This window comes from Mobula birostris, chromosome 25 (assembly GCF_030028105.1).
Source record: "Mobula birostris isolate sMobBir1 chromosome 25, sMobBir1.hap1, whole genome shotgun sequence".
In the NCBI taxonomy this organism is placed as follows: Eukaryota; Metazoa; Chordata; class Chondrichthyes; order Myliobatiformes; family Myliobatidae; genus Mobula; species Mobula birostris.
Window position 1 is genome coordinate 29071228 of NC_092394.1, and position 13305 is coordinate 29084532.

At 37.4% G+C, this 13305-nt stretch overlaps 1 protein-coding gene across 2 annotated transcripts in view; it reads left to right on the top strand.

The window, feature by feature from the left end:
* Positions 1-13305, top strand: part of usp32 (ubiquitin specific peptidase 32) — a 152399-nt gene that overhangs the window by 51205 nt on the left and 87889 nt on the right. For both annotated transcript variants that reach the window (XM_072242831.1, XM_072242832.1), the window contains exon 3: positions 6278-6383. In XM_072242831.1, the coding sequence (XP_072098932.1) occupies positions 6278-6383 (106 nt within the window). The remainder of the gene's footprint in view (positions 1-6277; positions 6384-13305) is intronic.

Below are 13305 nucleotides of genomic sequence, written 5' to 3' on the forward strand. Positions count from 1 at the left end.
ATAATTATCACTAACATTTTTTGTGAATTCTGAGATCAGACTTCTATTCTGAAACTCGAAGGACAAAAGGAATATTATTATTAAATGTATTCATGATTCTACGCTAGAAAATAATGCCATTTGGTGATTAGAATTATGCAAATGTTCACTTATTTCTTGTTGCATATAAAATTTTTTTAAAAAGCAACATATTTCTCAGTCTGGCTTTTATGTTCAGAGTTCAGTTTTGACATTTGGTTAGCTATGGACATATGCAGAGTGATAATTTTGTTTGCACAAAATAATCTGCAGACGCTGTGATCAAAGCAACACTTACAACACACTGGAGGAACTCAGCAGGTCGGGCAGCACCCGTGGAAATGATGAGTTGAAGTTTCGGGCCGGAAACGTTTGAGTTTGAGTCCTGACGAAGGGTTCCGGTCCAAAACGCCAACTCGTTTCCATGGATGCTGCCCGACCTGCTGAGTTCCTCCAGCATGTTGATAATTTTGTTTGACCTTGTGCTTTATATGTATAAGTCTCATAAATTGTAAATTATATCCAGTTATCCTTTTAAATTCTCATTCTTTCAAATTGACATTTGTTTTGCTATGAGCATGCTATATAATAGTGGTTTAAATCTTCATAGAAATGTCTCTGATACAGACACCTGCATTCAGAGGTAAGAGAAAGATGCAACAAAATCAGATTTTGCATTTATTCATGCTGATTTTAAGTGCATTTTTAAAAATGAAACCTGTAGAAAATGTCAAGTTACTGTCTTTGAGCGATGCCTTTTTTCATTTAATATATTGGCTATTATTAACAAGTCAATAAATAGAATTTCTTTTATTAAGACCATTTTTTACATACAGTATTCTAAATTTTGGAGGCAAGTATGAAGCAACCTTTGAGCAGTGTTAATATTTCTCTCAAGGCACTCTGGCTCATACATTTGGCTGTTCAGAATTTTACTAGATGTAATGGAGATTAAAAAAAAGATATTTTAAATATCTGAAATTGTGCATTATTTTGTGCTGAAGTGTTTGTTATGTGTCACTAGATTGATGGCTGTGGGACTGAGTATGTTGTACTGCAGGTAGCAAAGTATGGCATCAGTGTGGATTCAAAGACATGGAGTTGTGTGAGGCATTCTGTAGGTAACTGTTTGAAGTGCATGTTAAAGTACATATACATAAAAAATGGAAGGATCCTTTTAAGGTCGCTTCACTGAAGCCTTGAACCCTACGTTGGTATTCCCTTCCAAATGGATTCTGAAAATTTGCTCTCAGCTTTCAGCAAACTCCATGACCTTGGAGAATGTATTCAGAATATTCTGGAGTACAGAGTCCCTAAGAGTAATGAACAATCTGAGAAAATATGCTTTTATTCTGAGAACAGTTCCTCGGGTATTAGCCTCTTCTACTCGATGTAAGAAGTCCAATTTGTCTTCTGCTGTATTAATCACTCTTTTAGAGTTCCACTTGATGAAGTCTCATTGTGATAGATATGAAGATTTTGTAAAAGTGGTAGGCGGGCTGAGTAATTGACAACACTTAGATTGAATCTAGAATAGCAAACTTCCTTGGAAAGGGCAGCAGAAGACATGAGACGTGCAAGGTAGTCGTTAATGGGAGGGGGTGTAATGCACTACAAATTCGGGAGATTTGAAGAATAAAATGAAGGTTCTGGACTGCCATGATAGAAATAGCTGAGTGATTGGAATTAGAGTATTAAAACTGACCCAAGAGAAGTAAGAAAAAATTATTGGCAAGAGTGATTTTTTTTTTTAAAAAGAGAACTCTTATAATAAGTATATGGGTCAGAAGCAGATGTTAGGAAGATTTGGGAGAAATTGAGACAGATGAAGAAAGTGAAAGTTGATGGGTAGAAGTCCAGACAGGTGGGGGAGTCATTTCAGAAGACGAGACATCCCCAGAGGAACAGGGGGAGTAGCTCGTGGGTGTAAAAACAGGAAGATATGGTTCTTTTGGTGTAGGTGGGGGAACTGTGAATTGTTTGGAGGGAAAGCACACAAAAGCAAATTAATTACTGTAGAAATAATTTTTAATCTAGGATTTGCAAAAGAAGTAGCCATTTGCTCTTTTTTTTCCTTTTGCATCCCACAATTTTCTTGTAAATGCAACTTTTTTCCCCAGTTGATTATTATTTGGGCTGCATCACTTGAGCTGTTTATACATTGGGAAAGCTGCAAGGATTAATTAATTTTATGCTGGCCTTTTAGTGATGTCTTCTAATGAAAGGCTTGCATCACACTGACTGGAAATTGTTGGCGATCTGATGAAAATCAGAAATCTGAAATAGACTGGGATGGAATGATCACCTGTTCCATTGATGACTCACCATTGATCCCAGTGAATTGAAGATGATTCCAAAGACACCACATCTAGCCCTTTGCTTTAAACTATTGAAGAGTGATCTTGAATGATGGTGTCTGATTCTGTGGGAAGAAGTTTAGACTTGTGGAATACAGAAACTGGCCTATTGACTACAAGTTGTACTAGCCCCATTTTCCAACACGTGGGCCATAATCTTTGATGCCTTTATGATTCAAGTGCTCATCTAAATAATTATTAAATGTTGTGAGAGATTCTGCCATCTCCACCCTCTCAGACAGTGCATTTCTAGATGTCAGCCACCTTCAGGATGAAAAGGAAATTCTTCTTCAGGTCATCTCTAAGCTTTTTTGTCCCTTCCTTTATAAATGCATACATTTCTTAGTATCTGTCCTTTCTGTACTTGTATCTCTCAGTCAGCCTCTCTACACTCAGTAGTATAACTGACGTAGTATTTTTCTCCTTTCATTGATTTGTATTTTAATAAGTTAAATCTATATATTTTTTAAATGTCTGTCAAACATCTGATTCCTAGACTGATTATAAGTTTACAGAATGATGCCGCTCTCTGAGAGAAGATGGGATGCTTAATGAATTCTCATACTCAGCCCAACACTAATTCATCAATGGTTGTGACACATCTTTGTGGGATGTTCCTTGCTTTCACATGCAGGCTTACGAAAGCAGTCCATGAAGTGGCTAACAGAATATTATAAAAGCAATGTCGCATGATTAACAGTGGAAAGATTTTTTTAATATGTATCTAGTCTTGGTAGGAAAATGATGTGTATATTTCATGAAGAATTAATATTGGTTCATTAATAATTAGGGTGTCATATGACTAGCCATGTACATTATGGTAATTTTCCTTCTGCTTTTTACACTGACAGTATTTATGATTGCAATGGGGAACATAACATGAAATTACTGGGATGTCTTTGCACTTTCTATCCTTATGTTTTGAAATGCATTCTTTTTCATTGAAGCTCTGCAGTGAGAAAAGGGCACTTTGCTTGTTCAATACATATAAATCTTTATGGTAGCAAAATACTGCTGATGCTTGAAATTTGAAATTAAAATAATATACTGTAAGTACTAGTAGAGTAGCATTAATGGCAGAGAAATAGAAGCGGGTAGAGTCAAGGACCTTTCATCAGAGTTGAAGTCTAAGATGATGAGTTGCAGAGGGAGAGATGGAGAGAACAGGGAAAATCTGCAACTAAATGTTGAGTCAGAAGTGACTGCAGATACTGGAATCATCTTTATCTCTCAGTTCATCTATCACTAACTGGACCACATTTCACCCCTCTCCCCTCTTTTAATAGCAGCTACCTTCTCTCTCTCCTCCAGTCCTGATACAGGGTTTTGACCCTGAAAGATCCACATTTCTTTTACCCAACAGATGCTGAATCCCACAGATCCTGAATCCAACAGATCCCACTGAATTTCTCCAACCATTTTTTTTTTTGGGCTGCAAATTAAAGTTGTCAAGTTAATATTACAATATTATTAAAAGGCCGTTGGAGATGGTAGGGTGAAATGAAACAAGTTTACACAGAAAGATCAATGTCAAGGGGAAAAGAGGTTTATTTAGAATTATTAAATTCAGTATCAAGTCCGGATGGCTGCATTGTGCTCCAACAGAAGATGAGATGCTGTTCCACTCTTAATCTGGGGACCAGTGTAAGAGTGGAACAGGGAATTAAAGTGACATGAGACTGGAAACTTGGAGTCAACCCTTGCCATCTGAACAGAGGTGTTTTACAAATCTGTCACCCAATCTGTGTTTAATTGTGGAGAGCTTAAGTTGTTGTAATGAGAAGGAAAAAAGCATGTTATGTTTCTTACAGCTGCCACAAGAAGGGAGAGGTTGTTGGAGATGGAAGGAACGAAAGAATTTTGAAGAGGGAGCACCCCTTTTTGGTATGATTGGCAGGGATGGAGAGAAGTGTCTAATGGTGAAAGTCTGTTGGAGCTTGTAGAAATTATGAAGGATGATCTGTTGAATGTAAAGAGTAGTGAGATAGAAGGGAAAGAGACAGGAACCTTATCCTTGTTTTGACTAAAATAAGTAGTGATTGAGAGCAATAATTTAGGAAGCGAGAAAAACACGTTTGAGAGCCTTGTCAACTATGATAAATTTATTTTCTGAGATACAGTGCAGAATAGGCCCTTCCGGCCCTTCAAGCCATTCCACCCAGCAACCCTCGATTTAAACCTAGCCTAATCATGGGACAGTTCACAATGATCAATTAATCTACTAAATGGTAAGTCTTTGGACTGTGGGAGGAAACTGGAACACCCAGGAGAATCCCATGCAGTCATGGGGAGAACATACAAACACCTTACAGGCAGCAGAAGGAATTGAATCCTGGGTTACTGGTACTGTAAAGAATCATGATAACCAGTATGCTGCCATGCCTCCCCAAATTTAAAAGCCATTATTAAGAAAGAAATGAAGACATTTAAAAGGCACTGGTATAGAAAGTCTTGTCACCAGAACAGGTTTGATGGACGCAAAGAATCTGGAGAACGAATGAGGTGCAGATAGGATTTGGTATAATTAACATAGCTTTATTAATTAGTTGGGTTACAACGGACATTGATAGCCAAACTATTCTCTGGGATAGAAGTAGAGATGTTCTTAATAAAAGAAAAGGATCGGATATAGACCATGTTAATTTTACCTTCCTGCTAACTTTCACCCAACTGTGTTGTTCACATGATCCATATCAAACTCTTCTCTTCCCTTCCTTGACACCTTCATCTCCAGAATCTGAAGTTGGAGACATTTTGGAAATCTGCCATTAATAAACAATAATTCTTGCTATGGAATTTGGTCTGTTTGCATTTTTTTGATAAGTGGTGATTATCATACTGGTTCTATTGTTTGCATTCCTATTTTGGTGAAGCTAATCATTTACAAATGCTTTTGGAGCAAGAATAATACTTGTCACTTAACAGCCCAAGCATAGATGTTGATCAGGTCTATTGCATCCAGGATTTCTTAACTACGTTAACAAATGTCCCTTTAAGTAACTTTGAACATTGTAAACTGAGGATTTTCACATAGAGTGGAAAATGGCGCAGTCATCAGCCAACATTCATATTTCTCATCTTGGGAGGAGGAAGCTTTGATCATGGGCAGTTCAGCTCAGTCATATTTCTCAAGTTGAAGGCAAAGAAAGTTGGTTAATATTTATCCGGGGAATCTAATAGCAAATGTAGATTAGCTAAGTGTAAAGATTCCAGTACTAATTTACTGATAGCTTTCTCCAAAACAAGACATTACCTGTCACATTTTTTCTTTATCAGGAATAATTTGGCAACCTTTTCCAACAGAACTCTGTCCATTATTCTTTGCAGTTTATTTGAGCTCTTCCAGTAACTGTAATAAGATACGTGGAGCTGTAGTCTCATCCTGGGTATTGCATCATGAGGTGTTTTGTCTCGTGTAGATGCTGAACTTTGCTACTGCATTCACGCATACACCATTTGACAGTTCTATTTGCACAGTATTGCATTGCAGTAATATCAGTCAGCCAAAATGCTTGCTTTGGAGGAATTACATCATATGCTTGCTGTTGTTTAACAGCATTCTTATAACTTTTTATAATATTGTATTGCTGCCCAAACACATAACTAACTGCGCACATATGAAAAGTGTGTTGTGTCAAAAATAATTATAATCCCATCAGTGAATGCAGGTCACTCATGGGATGGACAGTAACTTCCATCTATGAATACTGAAGCCTATGGTTCAAATGATTGTAAAATACTTTGAATGGAAAATAATTAATATTTCATTAAATCATGTAAAGTAACTAGCAAATAATACTGTAGATCAAATTGTTGTAAAATGTATACATAATGACTAAATTGCTCAAACAATAATTAGACCACAATTCAACATTTCTTGACTTTTGTTTCTATTTCTGTAGGTTATTTATCATTCTTTTGGTGGAACATCCAAAGGTCTTCATTTTAATAATCTAATAGTGGGGCTGGTCCTCCTGACAAGAGGAAGAGATGAAGAAAAGGCAAAGTGTAAGTATTGCTAAATACTGGTAAGCAATGTTTTGACAACTATTACTAGCGCAGATGAGTTCTTTTAGAATTTTTCATTAATTAAACAGTTGCTAAATTTTAAGCATAAAGCGGGAACTGAGTTTTTTAGGCTTAACTACTGAGTAGTTTTGGATTCGTATAGTTCAAAGTAAATTTATTATCAAAGTAGGTATACCGTATAGAGCTTTGAGATTTTTTTTCTTATAGGCACCCACAGGAAAATAAAGAAATAGGATATAAGTAAATAGATTATACAGCACATCTTTCACAATGATAAACACCCATCAATATTATTCATTTTGTATTGCACATATCTTGTGCTTTCACAGCTAACTTTAACTTTGCTAGTACATGGTTTTGCTGCTGTTAACACACCACTTGCTTCTGGGTATTTTACTGTGAGTCATGGGAAGGATACAGAACATAAGGAAGCCATTTACACCATTATTTCCTTGTTGGCCAAAGGCAAGAGCAACATGAGTAATCCCACTGTCCTACCCTCCAGCCATATTAGTTTTCTAATCAAATACTTATTTAGGATCCCTATTTTCCTGATCAAATCCCCCTTTATTACTTTATCCCAACAATACATTCCAGGTCCCAACATCACCTTTGGTTCTTTTAGCAAACACCTTCTTTCTATTGGAAGCTGGAAAAAATGCAAAGGTGATTCACAAGGATGTTGCTGGGATGTTGAGGAACTGTGTCATGGAGAGAGATTGATAAACAAGGACCTTTTTTTCATTGGAGGGTAGGAGAATGAGGTATGATCTTAGTGAAATGTATGAAAACATGAGGGCCATAAATGGGATGAATGTATAGTCTTTGGGAAAGCAAAGGACATAGGCTTAGGGTGAGAGGGAAGAGAAGGAACCTGAGGGGCAACTTTTTCATCTAGTTTATGATCCATATATGGAACAAACTGCCAGAGAAAATGCAAATACAATTAAAAGATACTTGGACGGGTATATGGATGGGAAAGGTCTGAGGGGAATAGACCAATTATAGGCAAGTGGGATTATCTAAAATGAGTGTCTTGATCAGCTGTGGACCTGTTGGTCTGACAGGCCAGATCCTATACTGTACAATTCTCTGACGATTGTTATTTTGGTTATTGATTCCTTTACCAATGGAGTATTTTCTTTCCATTGGAGATGTTTAGATTAGGGGTGGTTGGGGGGTGGGGGGGGGAGTCTCAGCAGCATAGCAATTAGTTTTACAGAGTGCCTGTTGTAAGACTGGGGTTCAATTCCCACCACTGTCTGTATGGAGTTTGTGTATTCTCTCCATGACCGCAAGAGTTTCCTCTGGATACCTCAGTTCCCTCCTGCGTTCCAAAGACTTACTAGGGTTAGTAAGTTGTGAGCATGGGATGTTTATGCCAGAAGCATGGTGACACTTGTGGGCTGCCCCCAGCACATCCCCTTTGCAAGTGGCGCTTTTCACAGTATGTTTCAAGGTACAAGTGACAAATAAAGCTAAACTTCATCTTCACCTTTCATGGTTTTAAATTTTTCTCTTTTTACTTCCTAACCACCCCTGCTCCAAGGAAAACTGGTGGCTTTTGTACCTTTGCCCTGCAAATTTCCTAATAAATCTCTTCTGTACCCTCTCTAGAGGTTGATTCCAGAGATGAGGGGGTAGACTGTGGAGAGATTGAGTTGCCTGGGACTTTACTCGCTGGAATTCAGAAGGATGAGAGCAGATCTTGTAGATACATAAAATTATGAAAGGGATAGATAAGAAAGAGGCAGGAAAGTTGTTTCCAATGGTAAGTGAGACTAGAACTAGGGAACATAACCTCAAGATTCGGGGGAGTAAATTAAGGACTGAGATGAGGAGGAACTGCTTTTCCCAGAGAGTGGTAAATCTGCGGAATTCTCTGCCCAATGAAGGCTACCTCAGTATATATATTTAAGACAAGGTTGGATAGATTTTTGCATAGTAGGGGAATTAAGGGTCATAGGGGAAAGGCATGTAGGTGGAGATGAGTCCATGGTCAGATCAGCCATGATCTTATTGAATGGCGATGCAGGCTCGATGGGCCAAATAGTCTTCTCCTGCTCCTATTTTTTTATGTTCTTTACATCTTTCCGACAGAGTTGTGCCCAGAACTCAATAATATTTGTTGTGGTTAAACTGCTATCTTATAAAGGTTCATCAATATTTTATGCCTGTGTAAAATCCAGATGTGTTTACCAAACACTACCATCCTGCCCTGCTACTTTCAATGATAATTTACACCCTTTCTTTCATTATCTCTTGTGTTAGAATGTAAGAATTCCTGTCTAGATGCAACACAGCATTTTGCTATATGAAATAAGAAATGTCAGCCTATATCATCTTTGAAGTCCTTTGGTATCATTCTGTCAGTTTTCTGTGCCTGCAAGTTTGTCTTGTCTGCAAATAAATAATGTGTATTAATGATTTCAGGGGGCCAGGTACCAATCTGTGAGAAATCATTTTATACACTTCCCTCCTCCAACTAACCTACTGATCAATTTCTATTTCTGCTCCTATCCCTCTACTGCTATCCCTTTAATTTTATGGAATTCAAGAATGTTTTTTAAAAAAAATTCTTTACAGTACTGTTTGGAAATCTACATGTATCAGTGATGAACTTTTAGTACTTTGAATTGCGTTTCTACTGCTTGTAGAATTAATAAGTTTTGTGTAGTTTGGTTTGCGTAGGTAGAGCAAAAATATATCTAATTGTTTCATAGTGAAAGAAAACTTTTAATTCAGTTAAATATCCACTTTTTGCGTGATTGACACAATTGAAGTTTTAGAACTCATTTACCATGGAAATGCATAGTAGGAGACCAGTTGGTTCATCATGTCCAAAAAGGGCCTTTTGCCTCGGGATTCCTTTTGTATGTGTTTTTCAATTAAATAATTTTACCATTTTTAGCTCCGTATGTCATCCAATTTCCATTAGCATGCAGTGATCTTTGGGGTAATTAGCCTAGAGTAAGGTGTTTCATCCCATTTAAATAAAAAAAAGTATCGTCTATCCATTTGCTTATTGCCTTTGTGATACTTTTAGTTCATCACCTCTTGTCATTGACTTCCCAGGTAAGTGGAAAAAAAAATTCCCGATTCACTCCTTATAAGAGCATTTATCAAGTAAAAACTTCATTAAAACTTTTTGCTAGTCCCTTATTTCAGTGGAACTTGTCCTAGGAATAAAAGCTTCCTATAATTAAGCTCTCACCCAAATATGCAATTTTATTGGCCTTGTTTTTAATATTCAAATATATCTTTGCTTATATTTTCAGAGGTTTGTATATTTGAACCCTTATGTCTAACTGTACATCTAAATCTTCTAGTGATTTTACCTTGAAAATACAGGATAGCTTCTATTCATATAGTATCTTCTCTCAATCTTGAATGCGGAAAAGTGTTTATTGTTAAGTAAATCCAGAACATGCTAGAAATACTTCAAAACTAAAGTAGTTACTATGGAAAAGTGAGGGAAAGCTTTCAAATCCATACTTTTTCATTAGAACTAAAAAAAAGTTGGAGATAAAACTAATTTTTTTAAAGTACAGGAAAAGGTGGGAGAGTTGATGAGATTTAAGAGCAAGGGTTGGGAAATCTAAACATCAAAAGGCATGGTTGTGAAAAAGTGCTAGTGGAACAATAATCAAGCAACCAGTCAGCTGTGAGTTAAGCACAAATAGAAGTGCTGACTCTGAATTTATTGCATTCAGTCTGTAAGGCTGCAGCAAGCCTTGTCAGAAGCTGTGGCCCTGTTCCTTGAATTCCTGTTGAGTTTTGTTAGAAGAGCCAAAGAATGGGATGTAGAAAGAAAGTGAGTCAGAGAATTAACAAAGGATTGATCATGATTGAATGAGGTTTCTTCTGCACTGCAATCATCCCGTTTGCATTGATTTGTGGTGCAAAGGAGACCATTATTAAAAGAGCACCAAAAACATTGTATATGTAATTTTAAAAGTACAATTAAATTACTTGAAATGTTGAGGGCTTACATATGGAAAGAGAGAAGTAAGAGTGCAGGTAATGCACTTCATCTAGTTCTACAGATAGATGCCATAGGAACAGGAGTAGTTAAATCAAAACAATCTAATGGAAGCAATTCCACAGGAATTCTGGGGCGGGGTACATTGGACAGTGGCATCATGCTGAAAGTGCCGGAGATTGTGAGCAATGACCTGGCGAGTGTAGTATCTGAGGCAATGGATGATGGAGATCAAGCAAACTTAATCCTTGAGAGAGTTAGAAAGCAAGGGAGCAATTTGTGGAAAGCTGAGCATGTATTCTTGAGTACACTGTCACCTATAGTGGAAGACCTCTTAAGAGCTCTAACATAAAAGATGGCTTTGTGAGAATCAGTGCCACAGTCCTGAAGAGGAGATAAAGAAACTGGAGACAGATCAAGTGATAGCAGGCTGGTAGCTCCCAGCAAATGTAATGAAATTTTCTCCTTGCAAGTCATGAGTAAGAAGCAGCAATGATAAATATTCAGCATGCCAGAAAAGGAAGTAAGGGAGGGAACCTGAATAAGACTGAAATCAAGAATTTTCCACTTTGTTCCTTGTCTCATTATTTTGCTCTTTCATCCCTTTCTGAAATGCAGTCTCAACTGTTTTGCGCGAGAGACCTTCCTTTTCTCTCCTTATAGTCTTTCTTTCACCGCATTTTAAAATGTATACAATAGTGATCTTTTTCAGTGCTGGTGAACTGGATAAAGAGGGCAGATCCATGAGTTGCTGCTAGGGCACAGGCCAGGGTCTGATCAACCCCAGTCGAGTCACCTGGGTGAGGGTGTATGATGTTGAAAGACCCGAAACATCTGACGACCCCAGGTAGCATCACTGATGATGTGCCCTAGCTTAGCATCATGCAGATGTTTTTGTAAGAAAAGAAGTAGTGCTGGTGAATGGTTATTGACTAAAAATGTTAAGACTGGCTTAAAATTTTAGAGGTATTGCCAGAGTTCTGCAAGAAATCTATAATGTTAACCAATATGCAACTGCATGAAAGTTTCAGGACACTTGGATAAATGGGAAAATCCTAATCTTGCTGGCTCCACCAGCAGATTGTCAGCTGTGGTTTGCTCCTAGGATCCATTGAGTCAGCAGGTGATCTAGACCTTGCTAGAATCCCCCAATACGTTACACCAGGGAATATTAATTTGAATCGTGGATTAAGGTAGCCCTGGCATCATTCTTTCAAATGGTGAACTGCTGCGAGAAAAAAAAACAAAAGAATGAAATAAATTGTTTATTTATTAATTTGATGTAATGCTTTTGTCTTTCACTTAGATTTTATTTTAAGTTCATTTATTTTGATGCTTTTCACTTTGTTTTTGAATGTGTTGTTTAAAAAAAATAGGCAGCTTTGATGAATAACAAAGCTGAGGCATGACTATACCTGCAGTTAAAAGAGGTATATGAACTGGGCTTGTCCTGGCCTGTCAACATCATTCTTTAGAGTTATTTGAGGCTCTGAGGCTTGATACTCGCTTCCAAAATGGTATTGGCCCGCAAGATCTGCCATTCAGATTCAGATCTGGTAAATTATAGCCAATAGGAACATGTCTGGGGAGTGCAGACAGGGGTTTCATTTCATTAAAATCGAGGCTGTTGGTTTGTCACTATCCATGGGTGATATTTGACATCTGAAACACTTCTGGCATTCACCATTTTTATTTTGTGCATTGTGATTTGAAGCTTAGTCACTGTTTCATGGTAAGAAATAAAGGTTTTTTGCTTAAAGCATGCTTTCCATTTAAAATGTATTTGCCTACCTATTCTGCTAACATGTCTATCTTCCAGTAGTTTTGAAACAATAAAAAATCTGGGACTGTGGTTTGCACTTCTTTGATTTTTTTAAAAATTCTGAATATAATATGTTTACTTTTCTTAACTGCTAAGTATATTTACTTTTTATCTATTTTCTTGTCTCCATTGCTCCTTTTTTTTTTGAAGAGATCTCCTGACACCTTATCTATTAACCTTTGTATTCAAAATCAGATTTAATATCACCAGCATATGTTGTGTAATTTGTTAACTTAGTGGCAGCAATACAGTGCAATACATGATAAAGAAAAAAAGTAATAAAGCAATTACAATAAGTATATATGTATTAAATAGTTAAATTAAAAAATAGTACAAAAACAGAAATAATAAACAAAGTGAGGTAGTATTCATGGGTTTACTGTCCATTTAAGAATCATATGGCAGAGGGGAAGAAGCTGTTCTTGAATCACTGAGTGTGTGTCTTCAGGCTTCTGTATCTCTTCCCTGTCAGTAACAGTGAGAACAGATTACATCACTCATTGAAGATGTCTTGAATGCTACAGAGGCTAGTACCCAAGATGGAGCTGACTTATTTTAAAACCTTCTGTTACTTTTGATCCTGTGCAGTAGCCCCCAATACCGGACAGTGATGCTTCCTGTCGGAATGCTCTCTGCAGTGCATCTGTAGAGGATTTCAAGTGTTGTAGGTGACAAACCAAATCTCCTCAAACTCTTAATGAAATATACCCACTGTCTTGCTTCTTTGTGACCTTATTGATTACGTTGGGATCAGGTTAGATCCTCAGAGATCTTGCACCTAGGAACTTGAAATTGGTCACTCTCCCTGCTTCTGATCCACTTGAGGATTGGTTCATGTTTCTACGTCCTCCCCTTTCTGAAGTCCACAAGCTGCTCTTTGGTCTTACTGATATTGGGTGCAAGGTTGTTGCTGCAACACAACTCAAGTAGCTGGTATATCTTACTCCTGTACACCACCTGATCACCATCTGAGATTCTACCAGCAGTGGTTGTACAGGCATGGATAGAGAGAGTAGAGCAGTGGGCTAAGTACACATCCCTGCAGTGCGCCAGTGTTGACCATCAGCAAGGAGCGATATTATTACCAATCTGCACAG